At 32.1% G+C, this 25478-nt stretch overlaps 1 protein-coding gene across 10 annotated transcripts in view; it reads right to left on the bottom strand.

The window, feature by feature from the left end:
- LOC148605632 (putative phospholipid-transporting ATPase IA) overlaps positions 1–25478 on the bottom strand; it is a 76713-nt gene that overhangs the window by 20135 nt on the left and 31100 nt on the right. For 6 of the 10 annotated variants that reach the window (XM_088548825.1, XM_088548826.1, XM_088548827.1 and 3 more), the window contains 20 exons: positions 24608–24735; positions 23906–23983; positions 22783–22871; positions 22243–22427; positions 20686–20768; positions 20074–20123; positions 19295–19364; positions 18527–18611; positions 17909–18048; positions 17260–17307; positions 16895–16985; positions 15710–15774; positions 14759–14848; positions 11907–11972; positions 9588–9670; positions 6843–7026; positions 4688–4798; positions 1707–1781; positions 765–887; positions 290–368 (listed from right to left, as the gene is read on the bottom strand). In XM_088548825.1, the coding sequence (XP_088404951.1) occupies positions 290–368; positions 765–887; positions 1707–1781; positions 4688–4798; positions 6843–7026; positions 9588–9670; positions 11907–11972; positions 14759–14848; positions 15710–15774; positions 16895–16985; positions 17260–17307; positions 17909–18048; positions 18527–18611; positions 19295–19364; positions 20074–20123; positions 20686–20768; positions 22243–22427; positions 22783–22871; positions 23906–23983; positions 24608–24735 (1923 nt within the window). Of the gene's footprint in view, positions 1–289; positions 369–764; positions 888–1706; positions 1782–3437; positions 3513–4687; positions 4799–6842; positions 7027–9587; positions 9671–11906; positions 11973–14758; positions 14849–15709; positions 15775–16894; positions 16986–17259; positions 17308–17908; positions 18049–18526; positions 18612–19294; positions 19365–20073; positions 20124–20685; positions 20769–22242; positions 22428–22782; positions 22872–23905; positions 23984–24607; positions 24736–25478 lie in introns of all 10 variants that reach the window. The other 4 variants (XM_088548830.1, XM_088548829.1, XM_088548832.1 and 1 more) reach the window with 2 other exon arrangements.

Raw genomic sequence — 25478 nt, 5'->3', positions numbered from 1 at the left:
GCTGATTTTTTTTCTAAATTGAGGCATAAAACATCTCAAAAAGCAAAGACTGACAATTTTTAATTCTTGAAAAATTGAAATTCCCACTACAATAACAAATATTTTATGACAATATTTCTGGCCCCTGTGCCACAAGCCTTAAAAAAATTAGGTAAGTCTGAGTATATTCTATATTGTTGATGAGATAATAAAATTTGCAGACATTAACTTGACCGTATACAGAAGTTTAGAATATTCTTAGAACGAGGTATTTACCAAGTTTTGTGGTTTGATTTTAATATTTACTCACCATGATTTAAAGCTAAAACAGGTAACCAAAATAGTAACATGGAATGGAATATAGAGTTTACAATCCACATCCAAAAAACCTAGAAAATAAAGAAAATATGCACGAAATGGAATATAGAGTTTACAATCCACATCCACAAAACCCAGAAAACAAACATGGAACATTTGGAATGAAATATAGAGTTTATATATATCCAAAAAAACTATATAATAAAGAAAATATACATGAATCACTTGGTTTATGTTAATTTTACAATCTTTTCATTCTAGAGGATCAAAAATTCAGTAGACAAGATCAACCTGCCATTTTCATGTTTCAGGATAAAAATGTGATAAAAAATTATCCAACTCATTTATAATATTTATTCAGGAAAGGATGAATTAAACAGAACATGAACTGGCAACATTAAGGATAAACCAAAAGATGAAATCAGCTATGATGTTCTACACAAAGAAGATTAATAACATTGTTTTACCTTCACATTGAAGAGTTCTGCCTGTTGTGATGCTTTATAAAGAGCAGGAAATCTCATCATACTGTCAGCACTACATATCCGGTCAAATAGACCTATTGCCAAAGGTGGTGCTGCAGTGAATATCTATAAAAAGCATAAATATTAAATTGATAAGTTGTTACTAGTACCATTTAATCAAATTTCCTCTACCAGCTGTGTATATAAACATGTAGATCACATAAATACTGTATGTATACATAACTAAAGTTTGTTGTCAATCAAAAACAGATATCATTTATGTCAGTTTTCAAAATTAGTTTAAGCCCCTTCTGTTGCGGTAAACTTCAACATCAAATACTAGTAACCAGCAATGACAAAATGAGTCATGCACATTTATGCAGTGTACAATGCTGAACTAATTTACGATTTCAGTCTAATCAAAATATTAAACATGGGAGATTTTTGACACATAATTTAAGTGACAGACGGACTAACTTGACAAAAGCTTAAGTCTCCAGGTGAAAAGGGAGTCAAAATAAGTCCTTAAAAGATTTTTTTTTCTATTATATTGGATGTTTTTTCTAATATTGGGCAAAATATAAAAAAATTTAATTAAAAACTAATTCCAATAATTCAATGTTGAACATGTTAAAGTAAACCTACCATCACTAAAGTTGGAAGCACTACATTGTACAAAAAAAGAAGTTGGCCTTAATTTAAAGAAATGCTTATGGCAATATGAACTGAACTGGTACCACTTTCAATAAAAATATATCTAGTCTTTTGAGAGAGTTACCTATGAAAAGTAATACCCTACATCATACCAATGTGTCTAAATGCTATTTAAATCACTCCTAAGCATCGAAAGTGATACCAGTTTAATTCAAATGGCTGTAAATGCATACAGCTACTAGAACACAAACTACAAAACTAGTAAGAAAGAATAATCTTTAATATACATACCACATTATAAAACCCAATTGTCCACTTCTCAAACAGAATTTGTCCAGAGTAACCATTTGATATAGCAAACCAAAACTGTAGGAGGGTCAAAATTATCAGTCACAAAGCAAAACAAACAAAAAATGTCATAAAATGAAAGTAGATGTGGTTCTAAAAATAGTAATGTCAGTTTTGAACTAATGTTAGATATGCCACTGATCATAATAAAATCTCTAATATTCTTTGTAAAAAAACTTAAGGAGGTAGACCCATGGTAAGGGATATAACTCTTGAAATCAGTTATATGTTTGTATCATATTCAATTTCACCAAAACCACTCAAGCTTTCAATTGAACCAGAATAAAATCAATCCAAGTTAATTATATGCTTACATAATATTGATGTGAAATGCTCAATGCAAACGTTCCAATGATTTTTAAGAGTTATGTACCTTACCCTAGGTTTATCTCCTTAAGAACATCTGTTTTCATACCATATCATCTTATAACAAAAAACAATGCAATATTTTCTATGTGCATGATATCCAGGAGATAATCAGGGCTTATCTAAATTTTACTGACATTACTTTAATTGATTCTAGGAACTATGGAGGAGGTACCTTCTTCCACATGCTATTGAAGGATGATTTCAGGATGTAAAATTAACTGTCAAAAAAAGAAGCTGAAACAAAATTGTAAATTAAGCCCAGAACCACATCTAAATTCTAGGTATCAATTGAATAATCCAAACATAGTGAAAAAGGACAGCATCTAACAATCCATTTGCAACAGATATGGTATGAAATCCTTCCTGATTTCTGTCTTGAACGCCTTTTTGATATCTTTGATTTGTGTATAAAAAATATACACAAGTTATTTCTGAGCAATACAAATTCTGGGCCAATTTTGTAAAATGAGTCAAACATTCACATCACATTAAAATTTATAACTTGAAATGCAATTAATTTTTTTATATATATAGAATCAATTAAATTTATCATACATTTCCTGCACAAGAAACCGATGAGAAGGAATATAACCTTTCTGTACACAAGATCAACAATGGTTGAATTGTTAGATGCTATTCACAATTAAAACCTCAAACCCTGAATATCGTATTAATTCCACTCTGATATTTAGAAAACCAACATAGTCAGTATCAAAATAGAAAACATGTACAATATTACCAAATTGTTTCTGAAAACAAGCTTCAAAAACAGGCCCAAAATTAAAAAATTTACTAAAATCCTTGAATTTTTTCCTAAAAAATTCAATTTCAAGCAATCTGATTCGTCAAATTTCGAATTAAGGAAAGATTTGAGGAAAATCCTAATTTGCAAACTGAGCCCAGGTCGTTAAAATTTTCACCCATTCAGAGAGATATTTTCAAATGCCTTTAATGCTAAACATAGAATAGTATTTTCAGTAGTAGTAAGATTTCATAATTTAAAACCTGAAATAAAAATCCTAAAAAAAAAAAAAAACCAAATGTTTGAATGTACAGTATTCTATTTAAATCATGCTACACAATACTTCAAAACCATTTGACAATTGATGGCAAAATAATGCACAATTAATTCATGCTAAATCAAAAAAAGGCAGATCAAATGGAGGCATATTCTTATTTATTTTGCTTCATTTCAAATCATACCATCATCAGCAATCACATTTAATTTTCATGAAAGTTAATACACAGAGTGGAACCAACAAATAAGGTTGAATGAAGCAACTGAAACATCAGCAGGAATCGTACCACATTATATAAACCTATCATCCATCGTTCAAACATAATCTGCCCCGAAAAACCTGCCAAAGATGTATACCAATTCTGAAACAGGTTTAAAGTACAGTTCAATAAAGACCAAAATCATTGTACACAATTTTTGTGGTGATAGAAAAAATTATATATAATGAAACCTGTCTACAATAAACCCATTTAGGACGTCATATTTTGTTTGTTTTAGACATGTGTTTGATTGAACCAGGTTAATTGTTTGTTTGTTTGTTTGTTTGTTTGTTGGGGTTTAACATCTGAGCAGCAATATTTCAGCTATATTCAGACGATGAACATGAAATTGATGATAAAATGAACATAAAATGATAAGGAAAATGGGGTGGGTCACAAGGAGAATGGGGTCGACAAATTTTGATTGCCACTGGAAATAGGGAGAGGTGGGTAGGGTCGGGCAATTTAGCCTCCTGTGGCGGAGCCCTATGGTTCCTACTCCAGGAGAATACCACAGTAGGGTTCTTTAACGTGCGAGGAACATAGCATCTTTCCCAACACGTTGCAGTTGCACCACTATGGTTTGCGGTCAGGTTTTCCATATTATAGCCTGACAACACCAGCATATAACACGCCAGGGGTACCCCATTCCACCACCTGGGGCACACATCCCAGTTGCTCTGTGGGCAGAGCGCGCTAGCCCCCGGCTAGGGTTCTGAGCACTATTTAGTCGCCTTTTACGACAAGCTTAGTGCTGCTGCAGGCCTATTCTTTTAACACCCGGACCTGCACAGGGCGAACCAGGTTAAAAATACATTTAAACTTACTAAAGTGTCTGGTCTATACAGGTTTTTGATTTATTATAAGTTTATTAAAAAAAAGGTTTTACCATAGTATGATGAACTTCATTCCAGTTACCCCCCTTCCATTTCAATATATAGGATCATTCCTGAGTAACCCCCTCCAATTTCAATATTTAGAATCAGTCAGAATTATCCCCCTTCCCATTTCAATAGGGTCATTCCAGAGTTATCCCCCTTCCTATTTCAATATTTAGAATAATTTCAGAGTTATCCCCCTTTCCATTTCAAAATTCAGGATCATTCCAGAGTTATCCCCTCCCCTTTCAATATTCAGGATCAACTTCTTCATAGTGTACTATTGTACAGACGTGGGTAACTTCTTAATTAAGGATAATATTTGTTTGCTCTCAATCATTATCTAAGACTGAAGCATTTTTTAATTAGTACTAACTTATTTACAGTATTAAACCTTACCTCTATGACATAGAGACAGATATTTTTATAAAATGAGTACAGGATGAGTTTACATAATCTATAATAACTCCAGGCTCCGTGGACTAGAAGTAATTTGTTCAGGAATCGGAACTGAAAAGAAAAATACATGTAATGTAACATGTAGAAGTTTATAAAGTCAAAAATCATACCAGGATAAAAAATACCATGTGATTTCATTTTTTTGCAGATGACAAAAGTATCATATAATACATAATTCATAATGGATCAACATTGACACATTTTAAACATACAGAGGCTTATTTTCAAATTCCAAAGGTGCATTCAGTCTTAAATAGAAAAAAAACAGGGAAATCAAAGAAGATTTGTTTGTTGGGGTTTAACGTCCGAGCAGCAATATTTCAGCTATATTCAGACGATGAACATGAATTTGATGATAGATCAACATGAAATGATGATGAAATGAAAAAGGGATGGGACACAAGGACAATGTGGTCGACAAATTTTGATTGCCACTGCAAATAGGGAGAGGTGGGCAGCGTCGGGCAATTTAGCCTCCTGTGGAGGAGCCCTATGGTTCCTACTCCAGGAGAATACCACAGTAGGGTTCTTTAACGTGCGAGGAATATGGCATCTTTCCCAACACAGTGCACCACTATGGTTTGCGGTCAGGTTTTCCGTATAATAGCCTGACAACCCCTGCATGTAACACGCCAGGGGTACCCCATTCCACCACCTGGGGCACACATCCCAGTTGCTCCGTGGGCAGAGCACCCTAGCCCCCGGCTAGGGTTCTGAGCACTATTTAGTCGCCTTTTACAACAAGCTTAGCGCTGCTGCAGGCCTATTCTTTTAACACCCAGACCTGCACGGGGCAAATCAAAGAAGAAATTCAAAGAAGAAATTCAACTAAAATTAATAATCTAATAATAACATAAGGATCTATAAATCTCAAAAATCATTGGTAATTATGATTTCCATAACCAAATCATACTTATTGAAACTTATTTTTGCAATTTAAAAAATATAAATTTAATTTCACAGCTACCTAATTTCATATCTTACACTCTCTTTCATGGCACTGGCAGATCCAGAGAGGTGGGGATGCAGGAGGTTGTCACCCCCTTTTATACAAAAAATTGTTATTTTCATGTGTAATATTGACAAAAGAATGGCAAGTTATGTCGTAGCATCCCCTTTTTCGGAGGTAATTAGGCTAGCACCCCTCCTTTTTAAAGTGTCTGGATCCTGCCCTGCATAGCTGTATTGTATTATTGTATTGCATGGAGACTTATAAGTGTGTGTGTGTGTGTGTGTGTGTGGTGTGGTTATTTTGTTTTTTTTGTTGTGAAATTAGTGAAATTAAATCACTTGTGAAAATATTCTAGTTTGCAGTACTTTAAAGTCTAAAATATCACACTCCTTTGAAATCATTGTATAAGAACAACTCTTATTTCACTGTAAATGCTGCACATACTGACATTTCTTTTATAAACAAACCACATTTAAAGAAATATATGTTTTAAAGTAGAAATTGGAAAACCAGGCTGTAAGAGTCTGAGTACTTCGCATTGTGCTTAAGGTTTGGATTAACTTGAAAAAAAAAACTACATTTACATTGTTTAACATTTTATGCAGATACCAAGGATTCAAGGTACATAAATATAACAACTTCAAAAGACACAGTGCAATAGTACAAATGTCGACATTGCAACTTCCTGTAATTCTCAACACAGGCCATGTCTGGTCTATGAGCTCTAAAAAGATACTATGATCCTACCTGAGCTATAGCATAGTCTGAAAAAACATACTGCCTGTAGACCCTAAAAACCACTGATACCAACACCAATATGGACTGACTACCCTAACAACATTTTGATCCTACCTAAAAAGATACTATGACCTCAGCAGAGCTATAGCGTAGTCTGAAGCATATGCTGCCCGTAGACCTTCAACACCGCTGATACCAACACCCACATGGGCTGACTACCCTAACAACACTTTGATCTTACCTGAGCTCTAAAAAGATATTATGACCCTACCTGAGCTATAGTGTAGTCTGAAGCACATGCTGCCTGTAGACCCTCAACACCGCTGATACCAACTTCAATATGGGCTGACTACCCTAACAACACTTCGATCTCACCTGAGCTCTAAAAAGATACTATGACCCTACCTGAGCTATAGCATAGTCTGAAGCACATGCTGCCTGTAGACCCTCAACACCACTGATGCCAACACCAACATGGGCTGACTGTATCATTCCAACATCATTTGCCCCATCACCAATAGCCAATGTGATGGCTTTCACAGATTTCTTTACTAATTCTACAATCTCTGCTTTCTGTAGAGGAGAAACTCTGAAAACAGAAAGTTTTCATTTATAAATTTAGAGTGTTTTATTGCCAAAAGGGACAGAGATATCAAAATCTTATACCACTGAGCCAAGCATTTTGATTTCAACACCAAAAAATTTCTGACAAGTCTTATCAAATATAAGCCAGTAAGTCCAAGTACGTTTATTAATGTTTCATGTTTTGAAAAGCTCAATGAATAACTAAGTTGACTTTTTTTAAAGCTGTTGATGCACATTTCAAATCTGGCTTTAAATACCATGAAGTGAGTATTTTTCATACTGTTTTAGTTTGACTTTATTTGCAAGGTGATATGAAACAAAAATATAGCTACATAATAGCATACATTTTAGTATGTTTCAAGGTACAAAATTTGTGACCACTTAAGTAGCACCCTTTATAAAATTCAGAAAGGAGGTGATTAATTCATGTCAAAAACCCATCAAATTTAGTTTTATTTCTTGTTCAAAACCCGTTATCGATCACATCTTAAGTTTTTCATTTTTTGTATGCCATGAATTGCCTTTCCGTAGGCAGTGTCTGAATTTTATATGGACTGGTACTTAAATAAAAAATCTTTTGGTTGAGAATAAATTAAGGAAGTAGACTTAGGGTAAGGGACACAACTCACAAAATCAGCGATAGGTTTGTACCACATTCAATTTCACTTAAGCCTCTCAAGCTTTCATTTGAAGCAGAATGAATCAAAGTTAATTAGATGCTTACATAAGATTGATATTAAATGCTGAATACAAACGTTCCAATGATTTTTAAGAGTTACCTTACCCTATGCCTACCTCCTTAAGGAAATGGACAACTGGGAAAATTACCCACTATAATGTATTGCCATTCAATCAAAATTCTTACTTTACAGTCAATAAGGTAGATTATATCTAATATTTAAAGTAGATAAATTTCTCTAGTTTTTCTCAAAGATGACCATAAATGAACATCCTTTAGAATATTATTGTAAACAAACATAGGTCACTGAACTTGATTTTGAGATTATTGAGCCTTAAAAAAGCCAATATTTTATTACATTAAGTATTCTGTAAGGAATTTTCAATAATTTGCAAACTTCTAAAAATCTGGTATGTAAAATTTCTCAAAACTTTATATAGAGAACACTTAACTGACATTCTTTCATATTTCAAATTGAAAGAGTAATCAAGGTAACCAAGGTTATAGCAGCAATCAAAGAGTAATCAAGGGAACCAAGGTTATAGCAGTAATCAAAAGAATGTAATCCAGGGACAAAGACCAGACATGGAAAACAGACATACACAACAAAGAACATAAAGTAACTAAAATCATACGTACAAAGTAACAAAAGCAAATGAGCAACACGGACTCCACTAAAAACTGGGAGCATGGACCAGGTGCACCTGTAGGGTAAGCGTCCTCTTCTTTTCTAGAAAAACCCCCGAGTTGCTCATAAAAAAGTCAAGACCGTGGTAGACGAAAGAGGAAAGGAAAACTACGACATGTTGAACAAATCAGTTTTCATGGCGCAGATGGCGTTACGATCCACAAGTTCCTGATGACGACCATAAAACTTCTGTAGTGATGACTTCAATATTGTAGCAACATAACCCGGTTCCAGAAGCCTATTTGTTAGAATTCTAGCACAATACAAAAAGTCTGCGTAGCTTTGGCAAGCTCTGGCATAACGGATGAGTTGTGATATAAACACTCCATACGCAGGTGCTGAAGGGATGTTGCCACAGATGAAAGGAAAGTTGACAATTCTGAATGAAAAGTCATCACATTTATCGTAAAGTTTGGTCAATAGTTTTCCTTTACCATCAATTTCTAGGTGTAGGTCAAGATATGAGGCTGACTTGACAGTGTCGGTAGTATCCTTTATCTCAAGTTCTTTGGGGTAGATGTAATGTATCAAATCCCCAAAATTAAGATTGTTTAATGATAATACGTCATCTATATAACAGAAACTGAGATTAAAGGATCTAGCTAAAGGATATTCTTTCCTTTGGATTAGATCAGCTATCAAGTCAGCCTCATAAGAGTGAAGGAATAGGTCAGCAAGTAGAGGAGCACAATTTGTTCACATTGGAATGCTAACCGTTTGCTGAAAAGCGTGTCCACCATACTGGACAAATATGTTGTCGATTAAAATTGGAGGTCACCAAAGTCTTTTTCTTGCAATATTAAAAAAATAATAAAATTCCCTATAACATTTTCCCACCAATTATCTCCCCTTAAAAGAGGGTTTCTGAAAATAATGTTTTACTTTTATCATTCTAATTTTTATGTAAAAAAATCATTTGAAATAATTTAGATAAACTATTTTTCCATCATTTCAAACACTATTAGTTATTAGAAAATATATATGTCTATATGATTTTGTTTGCAAGATGACATAAAAGAATGTTCCATGTATTAGGTATAATATACCTTATAATGGTATGAATGTACAAGAAGTTGAAAGTGTAAGATTTATCATAGGATCTGACATTACAATGCTTTATTCCATTGTGGCATCATTCATAAGGATCTACTCTAGATTAACAACTTTTTGTGAAATGGACATCTGTTTAAGTACTTACCGACAACAGATAACTGCCTTGCACGATCTAGCAATGTCGAGAAAGTCCTGCCGACAATCACACGATAAACCATAATTCAAACTCTACAAAGAAAAAGAAAAATATTTGGTAAATACTTCAAGTTGAATTTACACAATCTGAATCGGCCTTTCCAAAGTGATTTGGCCATTTCCTGTTGATCACTGGCAATATAAAAAAGAAAAGATGGATTGAAACAGGCTATCAATCTTGATACAAAAGCAAAAGTGTTCATAATTAAAACATTACTAAAGCTTAGCAAATGTTAATAAATCTTGCATGTGCATTAAAAATCTGTGTTTAAAAGACTTGATTAATATAAACCTAAAAATCTTTTACAATAAGTCATTCATCAAAGTAAAATCAAAATACCATGATTATTAGTAAGTGATTAGGGAGCAGCTATTTGATTTTCATGAGAAGACTGGGATAAAATTTGAAATAAAAAGACAGGACACTGATGTATGGTTAAGAAAAATTCACAATGAACAATTGGGAATTATAAAAAGGCAGGATGCAAGTTGTAAAAAAAAAATCAGGATCTGGTTTGAAAAAAAAATCCAGGACAGGTTACAGTAAAATAAAATGTCAGGTCAGAAATTATACTGAAAAAAATTAAGGACACCAAATTTGATCTTGGCCCTCACATAGAAATCAAATGATTAATCCCTTATATATTACAGCAGTCAGCAGAAATAATAAAAAACAAAATGTTAATCATTTTAGCTTACTGATTATTGCAGGAGGCTTTACTAGTTGTTTTCTTGTTAACGTTTACCAGTACAGCACATTTTTTAATGAAAACATACTGAATGATTTGGGCCATCAAAAATGTCATGTGAACCAGATTTTTGTCATACATGTGTGCTTATCTAATTACAAGATCCAAATAATGTACGGTAAAGTTTGAATTCTTCATTGCATAAAACTACAATAGCAAAAAAATATAAAGTTAACAATTTTGACTTATAAAACAATTCTTAGTGGTGTTGAAGGGTACAGCATTTCAAGGTTATAAAAAATTATTGATCACTGCATGGTGAGTACGGTATATGGTGAATGGTGCATGAGAGACTCATTACATAAATTATACCTCAGGTAGATTTTGTCAATTTTGAATGTCCACTGTGAACATATATTAAAAAAGTTGGAAAAAATGTGACCATGAGACACTGATGGCACAAAACAAATAAATAAACAGGATGTCCAAAAGATTACACAGTCATATGAAGTGCATATGTTTCTGTTCACATATGAGCATCATATAATTATCACATGATCATCATGATCATCAAATTCTTTCACAAACATATGATAATCATATGTTAGCAAGCCTGTATTTGCCGGTACACAAAAATCATATAAATTATCAAATGATTTACATATGATAATCAAATGCTTATCATATGCATTGTGCAATATATAATTATCATATGTGTTACTTTTGGCTGTGAAGGAAAGGAGAAAACTTACCTAAAACTGTGGAAATTGAAAAAAGACAAAGTCTACCTGGATTGTTACATTCTGCCATAAATGAAGCTTAAATTAAGACCTTATGGAGTGCATCTTAAATACTGAAAATGTTAAATCATTGTGTGACATGCTTATTAAAAGAACATGCATATTAATAAATCCACAATATGTTAGTAAGTCACCACATCATCTTATACTATGGCTGAAAATATGCCATGCAAATCATTCAGCAATGAAAGAAATACTGGCAACTTATCTTAAAACAAACTCCCTAATTTTTTTAACTGTCCTTAGAGAAGAGTTAAAACAAACTTTGTTGGCATTATTAATAATTGGCTAGATAAAGAAGATGGGGAGTGTACAAAGGAGTGTGCATAAAGGAAAGTGGTGTGAAAAGAATGAATTTAGCAAATCTACGATACCAATTTTAAACTAGATATAGCCATAAGGCTGCCATCTTTTTAAATTAAATGATATTATACAAAGGTCAATAACTCTTACAAATTTCATCAAACCAAAATATAGTTTATCAAATTGAATATCTATAAAAATTGACCATAATCACAAAATACTGAGTACCAAATTAGTAACTCATGGTATCCAAATGGTCTTTCACAATGTATGAACACAGTGGATACAGCATGTCCATAGTTGCTCAAACACTTATTGAGTGCACCCACTTCACCCACAGTGAACCAATACCCAAATATATACAATATCAATGAGCTCTGGTTTCATGTTTCTACCACATTTACTAAAACTAAATAAAATCTGAAGCCAAGCTGAAGGGATTCAGGTCTGCATACAACATTGGACAAGTATATTAACCTTTTGCTTCCCTTGTTCACCTTTGACCTTTGACCGGTCAACATCAGAGAATATATGGTACAAAGTCTGAAGAGAAGAAATTGATAAACATGCATAGAAAATTGGCCTTGAAATATGTTAAAAATTTCATAATTTTCATTTTGAACAAATTTTTATTAATTATTTGTATCATTTTGAAATTGGATTAAAATTTATTTTGCAAAGTATCTGAACATCAAAATACTATTTGGTTTTTAAAATAAAATGAATTTTACAACTTCAAAACCTTTAGATTTTTTCACTCTAATTCAACATATAATGAGGTCTTACTCACTAAATAATCCCTTTCAGCTTATGAAACATAAGAAAATACACTTAGTGCAAAAAATGAGCAAACTAAGAAATATAAAGCTTTGGAATGATAACTAATAGGTTGTCAACGGTGTCATGCCACAGATACACCCACTCATCAACAGACTCATTTAGTTTAGTGAATAGAATGTCAAATTATAAAAAGAAATTTTCCATACCCTAAAATTATAATCCTCTACTCATCTACTTAAAAAAAATAACATATTACATTTCTCCCCTTTGAGAGGTGATTCAATTTGTTGGCAAGTGATTAAATAACTTCATTTCATTTTTTAATATTTTTTTTATGGGAAAAACAGATTCGACTTCAGCCAAGTCTTGATTTCTAATACTTTTACCCTCTTGATACTAAAATCTAGATTTTAATAAGCTCCCTTCAGTTGGCATATACAATTACTACACTGAAATCTGTCTTAATGAAAACTTGTAAAATACAACAACCTGTCTAAATCAGACACTTATGAAAGTAATTTTTCTAAGTTAAAATGTATTTCGAACTTTGATAAACATATAACCTATCTTAACCAAACCAATTTCAAAAGAGGTTTGGTTTACATAGTTTACACTGTATTTCTAAACAAAAAAATATTTTAGTAGCAGTCCGCCTAAGAATCATGCAGTGGGAGTTTATTGATGTCGGATATTTGAACCAAATTTACTTCAAAACTTTTACTACTAAAAGGAAAACCTATATATAATTCATCATGACAAAGTTACCAACAAATTCTGAAATCATTCAAGAAATAAAGAGCTGAGAAAATGTAACCAAACATCTTTTTGGCATAAAGATGAAATGTAAGAAGAATGGACCCATGGACAAACAAAATGAATGCAGGACAGGTATAATGTTATCAGTGAAAAAGATCATAATACTTGAAAGAAATACTTCTTTAAATGATCATTACATGTACAATTTATGTGTTTAATTTTTAGTAACGATGTGACATGCACTAGCCAATAGAGGGTAAACATTATATTCTTGTGTAAAAATGGATAATGCATTATTCATCCACTGAAATATACCAGGTAAATGCATATTACGAAGGATATCATTCATTGTATAAATAATGATTCCATGCTTCAGCACAAGTTGATAACTGTGAGATTGGATAGTGACATGGACCAAAACATATTTTCAATCAACATGCATCTGTGGCAACATCATGATTATACAGAGTTGTGTCCCCTGTTACTGTTAACATTTACAAATACGAGTGTAGACTAAAACAGCACACTCGGTTTCCTCACTGAAAATGCCACCAAATACTAGAAACTTTTGGGTTTCAGAAACATTTTTAATATCAGGGATTTCCTTAAATCTCATTAATATGAAATCTAAGAATATCCATACATATGAGACTACATTTATACATTACACATTTTACATGATATTGCAGACAAAATCTGATTTTTACAATACTGTAAAAAATTGATTTTTCTGACGTATCAAATTTCATGGCTTCTATGGGTCACTTAAAACCACAAAATGTAAGTGTTTCCTATAAAATTAGAATGTTCAAAAAACCTGAGTTCAAAAACCTAACAAAGTTTAGAAACTTCTCTACATAGTATTGAGATACACTAGTACATTTATATGTTTATACTAGAAAGATAATTTATTTATTATGTAGATAGTAGTGATTTATGGATTGTTCCCAGTGTACATAGAAAGATAATTTATTTATTATGTAGATAGTAGTGATTTACGGATTGTTCCCAGTGTACATAGAAAGATAATTTATTTATTATGTAGATAGTAGTGATTTACGGATTGTTCCCAGTGTACATAGAAAGATAATTTATTTATTATGTAGATAGTAGTGATTTACCGACTGTTCCCAGTGTAATTTTTTTTGATAATTCATACTGTGAAAAGAATTCGATAATTTCATTCTCATGCTTTCTCCCAGCAAAACGCCACAACACGAATACCAATCCGAGATTCACAAAATTTTAAATTTGTGTACAAAATAACAACGAATAATGGAGGAAATCTATATAATAAATAGGATGATCAATTGGTTATTCACTCTTTCCAATTAATTATCCTATTATTATTACTGTTATAAACAAATTTGAGATCATTTGTTTCCAGTGAAGGTTACTTTGTAATTCCTTTTAATAGAAAGAAAACATTTTCTGACAGAAGTTTCAGCACTGTAGGTCCAAAACTATGGAATGAGTTACCTTTAAACTTGAAAAATTGTGAATCTTTGGATATTTTCAAAAGTCAACTTAAATCATTGTATTTTGCGGACTATTTTTCACTATTTTGAATTTTGTATGATTATATCGTGTACATACTGTATTGTATCACATTTATACTATATATATTTTTTAAATTGTAAAACACCATTGAACATATTTTATATGTAGAAATAGGCATTTAATCAAGTAATAAAGTTTCAAATTACTGTTATATTTTGAATAACATCAGAAGGCAGAAAAATTCCCTCTATTAACCTATGTAAAATCTGATTTAAAACAAATAGAAGACTGACCTGACCATCAATTATCAAACCAACATCATTGTCTTTCTTTAAACATTCACCAAACTCTTGTACATGTTTCCTAAGAGCTTCTCTAGTCCCCTAAAATGTAAAGATTATATCATGTTTCCTAAGAGCTTCTCTAGTCCCCTAAAATGTAAAGATTATATCATGTTTCCTAAGAGCTTCTCTAGTCCCCTAAAATGTAAAGATTATATCATGTTTCCTAAGAGCTTCTCTAGTCCCCTAAAATGTAAAGATTATATCATGTTTCCTAAGAGCTTCTCTAGTCCCCTAAAATGTAAAGATTATATCATGTTTCCTAAGAGCTTCTCTAGTCCCCTAAAATGTAAAGATTATATCATGTTTCCTAAGAGCTTCTCTAGTCCCCTAAAATGTAAAGATTATATCATGTTTCCTAAGAGCTTCTCTAGTCCCCTAAAATGTAAAGATTATATCATGCTTCCTAAGAGCTTCTCTAATCCCCTAAAATGCAAAGGTTATATATCAAGCGTGTATACAAACTAAGGTATTGAAAAAATTCATGTCTGCCAAATCAAGATATGTTTTTCTTAAAGTTTCTAAATGAGTTCTTAGATCCTGTCACATTTGATGGATTTAGAAAGCACTTATTGTAGGTGAAAGTTTTGATGTCAAGCCCATCTAAATTTGTTTCAACAACAATTTTCTTAAGAAACCAAAGTTTCCTATAAGTTACTTTGGTACTACTTGGTGCATGGATAAAGGCTTTTATCAGGTTTTTACTGATATGATAGCTGTAAAAAATTCTATATGTTTTTGTATATTTGTAATTTGAAATTAATGAATATACATGTACATTGATAAATAATTATTAAAATAGTACATTGGACCATATGACCTTCATAAATTTTTAAAAAGCTTCCCATAAAGTTAAAGGCATGAATATAAATATTGATATGACAATGCATATGTAATACTTACATCTAAACTATGTTCATTAACAATTATCAGTGGCATATCTTCTGTCAGAAGTTTACAAGAGTAACCTAAAAAGATACACAAAATACATGTAATTGTTGATCGTCATTGTACATGTATATTACAACATGGCAAGGCTTCAAGATATCTATACCTGGCTTTTATATTAATACAATGACTTTAAAAAGCTTCAGGACAAAAATAATGGTTAAATGAGGAAAAAATAGGGCATTAATTGAACATTAAGTGATACCCTGCCTTGTAATGGTGAAAAAAAAATGAAAGAAATCTGAATTTTATGGAACAAAAAATAAAACACTGTGTAAAGTTAAAAGAAAATTCATTGATCCATTCTCATGTTATCATCAGGAGGATGAATAGATGGATAGGCGGACACACAACTTTTGAAAGGACACCTTTTCACTTTGTGTGGCAGAGTATTAAACATTTAAGAAGCACAAAACAAAGGGGTAAAAAGTGTCCATTTCATTTAAAAAATATCCATCTGCTGCAAGAGTAATCAAGGGAACCAAGGTTTTAGCAGTAATCAAAAGAATGTAATCCAGAGACAAAGACCAGACATGGAAAACAGACATACACAACAAAGAACACAGAGTAACTAAAATCATATATACAAGGTAACAAAAGCAAATGAGCAACTTGGACTCCTTTAGTAGTATCCTTTATCTCAACTTAGTGTACATTTCACACTAGTATTAAATGCAAAAAAAATTAATATTAAATAGAAGGTAATTAACAGGTGTTTTCAATAATTATTATTGTTAAATACAATATTTGAGACATGCATTCCCTAATAAGTAAAACAAATAGATACAGGAGCTTAATTTGTTAACCTTAAGTATTGTAATTATGAACAATCATTGTAACTGTTCTCCAAGAACTGATATTACAGCAAGTAAAATAGTTCACTTAATGAAATATAGTTGGTAGTCCCTTGATTGAAAGATCATTACCTGATGAAATGTGTTTGGCAATTTGACTTGACAATTGACAAGGAGATTTAAACTTTTTAACATTCCATAGGTATTTGAATCTATGTGTAATAGAAAGTTTGAATATTCTTGACAACTGTCCCATTAATTACCTGAGATACTTCATCAGGTAATGGTCACTGTATCACAGGAACTTTATTCCCTGAAATTAACTATTTTATTCCCTGTAATTTACCTATATTTATAGCAGTTTCCTGCTTGTCACCAGTCAGCACCCAGATTTTGATATCTGCCTTGGCTAAGTTAGCGATAGTATCTGGAACACCCTGAAATAAAAAATATTTGCATAGAGTCTCACCTATTGTCATAGAATCAATTTTATATAAATTACTGAGATTTATTTCACATGTTAACCAATGCTTCAGTACTGTTTTCAACCTCTGACCAACTGATGTAAAATTACAAAGTTTGAGGCAGTTTATACCTAATTAAACACAAAGTGGTTTATAAACAGAAGCATAAAATCACATAAAACTTTAATTTAAAAAAAATAAAATTTATCAAAGATATAAGTTAGTTATACAAATAACATGTACCTACCTCTTGAAGTTTGTCTTCAATGGCTGTAGCACCAAGTAAATGTAGATTCTGAAAAATTAACCAAATCAAATCAAAATTCACATAAGTTCAAACAGTGTCAGTCATTCTATAAGTGTATTAGAACATGAATTTTAAAAGATATTCAAGTAAATATATGTACATGCAGAGTCAGGGGACTCGCCAGTTAATTTTTTCGACACCCTTATTTTCCACTAAAACCATCATGAGTTTCTTCCAAAATGGAAGCTGAACTATTATAATAGAATTTAGTGATGTGATTTTGTTCCTAATTTCTTAGTTTAGGAAAATGTAACTCTGACCAAATGGTAGAATCAACAAGATGTTGTACACTATGTTGTGCTATGAATACCTCCCACTCAACCATTACTACTTGTCAGCTTTTCTACTTTCTATTTACATTTAATTAAAAGTAAACAGGAAATAGATAAGCTTGGTACTTGGGGAGACATGGTACAAGTCGTCATATGGAAGAAATAGACAAAATTTCTAAGCATTCCAGCCAATAGAAGCTGAGAAACCTGTTATGTAAATTTTCAATCATGCATCACCTAAAAAGTTGACAGAAAACAAGATATAATTAGATGGTTTAAAGTATGGAAAAACACAAACCTGAGATTACTATACTAACCCTTTCTATAAGCTCAGCTGCCTCTTCTAACTTTTTCTCTCTATTTTGTATAGATGTACTTGCTTTATAATAGGTGTGTTTCCATTCATCATAAAATTCTTCAGATATTTCTGCACTAGCTATACACAATGTCCTTAAACCTGAAATTGTTTAAATACATTTTTATCTCAAACTGCCTTTTCAAAAATTTTGTCAAATTTTAAGTATCACCATAATTTACACTGATTTGTTGAATTAGTAGTAAACAGACTTAAAATCATCCAAAAATGTATATATATATTTTAAATGAAAATATGATAAATATTGTTTATATCATACAGCAGTTATAAAACAGGAAGCTGATATTGCTTTAGTCTGAAATAAAATCTCACAATATTGAATATTCATGAAAGGCCTTGAGCTAACATTTTTCATCCCGATGGGGGAATCTTTCACAAATTTACCATATCAATTCTCGTTTTATATAAAAGCCTTTGTCTAAATATCAAAAGGCTGTGATAAGTAGCTAAAAAGGAAACTGATATGAAAATGTTGTGGATGAACGAACAAAGGGATGGACAGACCCCATGATTCTACAAGTTGGGTGTATAATTAAACACACATAATGACAATCCTTACCTAATGTAGCAAATTCTTTGAGATGTTGTAAAGTTATTTCACTGTATGTCTGTTTATCATCTAATCTCTCATATATTACTGTGTCCTGAAAAAAGGGGGGACAAATATAGATCTAAATAAATACTACTCTGGCAACAATTAAAATGAATCTGAAACTTACATACCATATATCAATTGGACAGAGTGAATAATCAAAATATGATCACAAAAACGCAATGATTTAAATGAGTACATTTGTTCTGTGTACAAGAAATAATACCAGCTGCCAATTTTGTCGCCAGTTTTCAGCAATTAGAGCCATCATGGGTGTCAAAAAAAGTAGTTTTTTTTTAATATTATGATAGGAGTTTTGATAATATATTTACATCTAACTGACATCTCCCATGAACATTTTTTTTGAAGTGATAACTAATTAAATGAATTGTTAGCCAGTGTCACCTAGACTAATTACCTTTGATTCACTTGGATTCAATTAATTCTGACCAGGTGTGTTAAGAGGGGACGCCCATTGCTGATAAAATTCCTGTCAATTTTAATACACCGATACAAAACTTATGTGCCAAGAAAATTGCCAACTGGTTATTTTTTTTTTGTCACCAGATCAAATAAAAAGTCGCAAATTGTCACACTGGTGAAGCCAAGCATGATCCTTTTCCAATGTTATTATCTTCAGTATAATAGAATTCAATCCACTAGGTAAACGATAAGGGGAAGATTATATCAAAAATCAAAGAACAAGAATTTCATCTACAACATGTATCTACTTACAGCTCCCTTGCAGAGTAATTTGATTTTATTATCTGGTGTTCTGACAACTACAGACATCCTCTTTCTGGTACTGTAATACAATAAAGACAAATAAATATTCTTAGTTATAAAGATTAAGGTAGAAAATTTACAAAAAATGATAGAAAAATAGCAATCAACCAAGTTTGTAATGACTGATGTTGAAACTTTTACTTCAACTGTAATAGGCATGGATCCTGAGGTTTTTAAATGGGGGATCTGCAATTGTGTAGGCTGGCATTTGGGTGATTCAAATGGTTCTCTGTGTGATATTTTGGGTACATAGCTGAAGTGTATAAATCACTGCAAAGTACCATAACCAAAGTACAAACAATCAAAGTAGGCCACTCAAAGATAATTTCTTGGTTATTAAACCAAAGATAATTTCTTGGTTATTAAACCATTTAAAAAAAAAACACTTTAACAATGATACATGTAGTAGAATTAGGGGAGGTATTCCCATTTAAACATAGTGCATGTATAAAAAAATGTATAAAGCATGTTTTAGTTTGTGTTATTTTACAGGAATATAGAGACATTTCTTTTAACCTTTTTATTGCCTCCCCTCTCCTAAAAGTGGTGAGAATGCTTTCAACATTAGTTCATAGATTGACAAAATGATGAGGAAGGTTTTTTTATTATTTTTTTTCTTTATTGATAAACATTGGTAATTAGGCAGATTAGAAGAGTCAAGGGAGGTACTGACACCAAGAAATTATTTTAATTGGCCCTGCCAAATTAACCAATAACTAGACTCTTACCTTGTGAATTCCAAAACATTAAGGATTTCATACCATTCCTCTCTGTTGTCCTGTAAAAAAAAACACAATAAAACACTAAGTTATATACATGTACATTGTATTATAGTATACAGTACGGACAACTAATTTGCTATCATTTGCTATCATTGTTTAAAAAGGTGAAAGGGAAGTGACATTTATGATTTGGTGTTTGATACTATGTGTAATGTTTAAAATAGACTTACACCCCATTATGATGTAGTTTGACCATGTCAAAATAAAAATAAAGCAGTAGCAGAAAAAGATGTATCTATGTGAATTGTTTATAATAATATTCAATGGTTTAAGTGTCATTGTCAGCTTATAACTCTTAAAATCAGTGATAAGTTTGTATCTTATTAAATTTCACTAAAGCCTTTCAAGCTTCCCTTTGAAACAGAATGAAATCAGTTACTATGATGGTTACATGAGACTGATGTAAAGTGGTGAATACAAACATTCTAATGATTTGTAAGAATTGTGTCTCTTACTGTTGGGGAATTTATGAGGAGCTCAGCTATATTGAGACCCTTTTCCTTGACACACCCGTAGAAAAAGATAGTAATCTATTGAAAGAAACTAATATATACGTACAATTTTGATAGCGACACCTTGGGGAGTTCTTCCAGTAAAAACATATCCTAACATTTTAGCACCTTTAACTAAAGCAGCTTCATCTATCAAAAAAGAAAAATATACACATATAGTTGAAATTTTACCTCATACAGGATCCTAATAGAATCTTTCATTTTAAAGGGTTTATGTAAGGTTTCCTACATTTCAAATATTTATTCTGGGTCTACTCTTAAAATCAAAAACATGTACAGTTCATTAGCAAAATTAAACAGGTACAAAATCTATTAAACTTTATAACTGACTCTATAGTTAGGCCATTCAAAAACTTGTTTAATGTTAAAGCAATGATGAAATTGACACAATACTGTTCTTTTAGGGGTAATTTATATATAAATTTCATTCACTGACACAATAAATAACTTACCTGGTTATTGAATGAAATGGTAACCCTACCAGTGCACCTGATCCACACTCCTAGTTAGTTTTTAGTGAGTGGAATCTGGGTTTCTCATGTATTCTTTAGTTTCTATGTGTTTGCTTTTAGTTAATTTGTGTAATTTAAGGTGTTTTATCTGCTTCCTGGTCTAAATTCTGAGCCTGTTCTATAAAAATCCCATTCCTAGTTCTAATCATGGTCTCCCTGCTTTAAATCACAAAAAATTTTGCTTTTTCACTTTAAAAAACATTACTGCCTGTTTATATTTTATATCCCCCTGTTCTTTTACATCCATGGTACTACTGCATAAGACACAGACAGACACATAATGATGTCAGATTAACTCAACTGGAGAAGAAGCCTGATATAAAATGTTTGTCTCCCCTAGCCCTTCCAAAGTCTCTTAGACCACTGTATGACAGAGGGACAGAGAGAACCTCAGTGAGGTTAGAATAACTCACCTGGAGGAGAAGCCTGATATAAAATGTTTGTCTCCCCTAGCCCTTCCAAAGTCTCTTAGACCACTGTATGACAGAGGGACAGAGAGAACCTCAGTGAGGTTAGAATAACTCACCTGGAGGAGAAGCCTGACATAAAATGTTTGTCTCCCCTAGCCCTTCCAAAGTCTCTTAGACCACTGTATGACAGAGGTACAGAGAGAACCTCAGTGAGGTTAGAATAACTCACCTGGAGGAGAAGCCTGATATAAAATGTTTGTCTCCCCTAGCCCTTCCAAAGTCTCTTAGACCACTGTATGACAGAGGTACAGAAAGACACTCAGTGAGGTTAAAATAACTCACCTGCAGAAGAAGCCTGATATAAAATGTTTGTCTCCCCTAGCCCTTCCAAAGTCTCTTAGACCACTGTATGACATAGGGACAGAGAGAACCTCAGTGAGGTCAGAATAACTCACCTGGAGGAGAAGCCTGATATAAAATGTTTGTCTCCCCTAGCCTTTCCAAAGTCTCTTAGACCATTGTATGACAGAGGTACAGAAAGACACTCAGTGAGGTTAGAATAACTCACCTGCAGAAGAAGCCTGATATAAAATGTTTGTCTCCCCTAGCCCTTCCAAAGTCTCTTAAACCACTTTATGACAGAGGGACAGAGAAACACTCAGTGAGGTCAGAATAACTCACCGGGAGAAGAAGCCTGATATACAATATTTGTCTCCCCTTCTTCCTCTACAGTTTCTGGGACCACTGTATGACAGACAGACAGTAAAGTCAAGAACTCTCTAATTACAGGAGCTGTAGCATGGGATTGCTTCAAATTCTCTAATATCAATTTGTCATTGAACTTGTCACTACTTTCATCATCATTTCTGCAAAAATCAAAGATATTTAATGATTTCATGCATGTAAACATAATAATAATAAGTACAATGTATATCTTAAATTGTATCTGCAATTCATTCACTCAGAATTCCTACTCTAGCTAACAAAATAGTGAGTAGTGATTTTTCCCATTCACTTATTACTGCAGTGAGAATAGGAAACTACTTATTCATGATATCAAAGAGGAAATATGAAAATTGCCACACATAATATAATGTATTAACTAAGTTTTTTTTTTTGTTTTTTTTTATTTTTGAAAAATCATAAGAATATTCAAATTTGTATTGACAAGGATTGAAACTCTTGTTAGAAATCATTTTTTATAAGTTTTAATTAACTTACCCATAACATATACCAGCTATGCTACATTTCCGAAACTCCATTATATTTCTGGTTAATGTCCCTGTCTTGTCTGAGAATATATACTTTACCTGGAATGGGACAATATACATTATTATATAGATAGGAGTGATTTACCAAATGTTCCCAATTTAAAGTTTTTTGATAATTCACACTGAGATAAATTTGGTAATTACATTCTTTGAATTTCTCCTGCCAAAACGTCACAACAAGAATATCAATCAACCGTTAGCAAAATACAAATTTATGTTGAAAATGTCAACAAATAATGGAAAAAATCTCTATAATAAATAGGATTATCAATAACCAAAATATAATCGTGCCAAGAACGCATTAAGATTTAATATGTGCACGGAACAAATCTAGGTGTTCTTTGGAACTTGTGATCATATTTTGATTATTCATTCTTGCAAATAAATTATCCTATTATTATTTCGTAAACATTAAATTAGTAAACAACTCATTAAATGCCCATCAAATGTACCTCAAGTAGTAGAAGATACTCACATCAAATGTACCTCAAGTACTAGAAGATACTGAATGGAGACTCACATCAAATGTACCTCAAGTAGTAGAAGATACTGAGACTTGATTTTTGACACCACCCAGTTGATGAAGATAGCCCGACTTATTTGATTTTTGACACCACCCAGTTGAAGATAGCCCGACTTATTTGATTTTTGACACCCCCCAGTTGATGAAGATAGCCCAACTTATTTGATTTTTGACACCCCCCAGTTGATGAAGATAGCCCAACTTATTTGATTTTTGACACCCCCCAGTTGATGCCTGACTTATTTGATATTTGACACCCCCCAGTTGATGCCCGACTTATTTGATTTTTGACACCACCCAGTTGATGCCCGACTTATTTGACTTATTTGATTTTTTTTAGATTTTTTTCTTCAATGATGAAGAAATCTCTTTTGTCTCTGGTATTGGTGTAAAAATTTCAAATACATGTATTGATAATGGTCTTACATGTATCATTTATGAACAAGATATCATTCTAAGATTTACTGTATTTCAAAGTTTAATTTCTGCAAAGACAAAGTTATAAATTTCTAAAGGAATTGTTGAATTCCATCACTGGGTCAAGATTTACCTGTCCTAGCTCTTCATTTAAATTTGATGTTCTGGCCATTGCTGGAGTGTCTGTTTCTTTATAATACATGTCTAAATCCTAGAAGGAAAGAAAATAATTTATGACACCATTATTTTTCAATATTAGTCTACAGTTGTTTCCATTCCCATATTTCCTTCTCACAATTAATTAAGTATCTTATTTTTTTTATTCAATTCTTTAATTCAATAATGTCTCAAATCCACTATGAAGCCTTTCTAAAAAAATTGGGTTATTCTAGTTTTCACATTTATCATAATGTTTTCACTGAATAATGTGATAATAACTAAAAAAGGGTTTAAAACTTGACTTACACAGTTTTTGAGGTTATCCTGTATAAACTTGACCACCTCCAGTGTGTGTGACTTAGACTTACCCAGTTGATGAAGATAGCCTGTATAAACTTGACCACCTCCAGTGTGTGACTTAGACTTACCCAGTTGATGAAGATAGCCTGTATAAACTTGACCACTTCCAGTGTGTGTGACTTAGACTTACCCAGTTGATGAAGATAGCCTGTATAAACTTGACCACCTCCAGTGTGTATGACTTAGACTTACCCAGTTGATGAAGATAGCCTGTATAAACTTGACCACCTCCAGTGTGTGTGACTTAGACTTACCCAGTTGATGAAAATAGCTTGTATAAACTTGACCACTTCCAGTGTGTGTGACTTAGACTTACCCAGTTGATGAAGATAGCCTGTATAAACTTGACCACCTCCAGTGTGACTTGTAAACTGATGGGTATCAGATTGTTGTAGAGAATGATGAATGTCAGAAAATTGTATCCAAAGTTTGTAGGTGGTAAGGCTGAAATTCAAAATGTATCAGTTTGTTTTAAATGAATAAAAAATGAATAATCAAAGTTTCATTAAAAATTGCAGGAAAAGTTTTTGAGTAATCATGCAAAAATAAGAAAATCCCTCTTAATTCATTAAGTCCCATAACTCAAAATCTGATTACAAAAATAGAAAGGGAACTTACATTTATAAAAAGAAACATTTCAAAGTTTCATGAAAATTGGTGGAAAATTTTGACTTATCATGTAAAGTGTGAACAATTAATTGACAGATAATGGTATAGTAGTCCCCCTCCTGAGAGACCACCCCATTTGTAACATAAAAGTGACCTTACAAATGGAGTGGTCTCTCAAAAGAAATTGATCCAAAAATCAAAATGGCTGAAAACATGTACCTTGTGTAACAGATTCGCTTTTCCGTTTAGGATCTTTATGTATAATGAAGATAATGTCTGTTATATATTTTATGAATAAATAATATTAATTATTAAAATGCCTTTAAAATGCAAGTAAACCTTGAAATAAAACAGATTTTTGTTAGAAATTGGACTTTGCTTATTTAATTAATACAAGTACATCATGTACTTGTTTAAGACTTCAAGATGAAGAACAACATTTAATTTGCTGTTCTAATGCTGTGTTTTACATGTTTATGTTGGAGTTTTGTCTCATGTACTTTGGACTAATTAAGCAAAATCTTTTTCATTGTGTAATGGGTGTCATCCCAGTTGTCCCACATTTTATAATTACAGGT

The sequence above is a fragment of the Perna viridis genome, chromosome 10 (genome assembly GCF_037379345.1).
Source record: "Perna viridis isolate PV_CMFRI_1.1 ecotype Kerala chromosome 10, ASM3737934v1, whole genome shotgun sequence".
In the NCBI taxonomy this organism is placed as follows: domain Eukaryota; kingdom Metazoa; phylum Mollusca; class Bivalvia; order Mytilida; family Mytilidae; genus Perna; species Perna viridis.
Note: the sequence above shows the minus strand (reverse complement) of the source record. Positions and strands in the feature narration are given on the sequence as shown.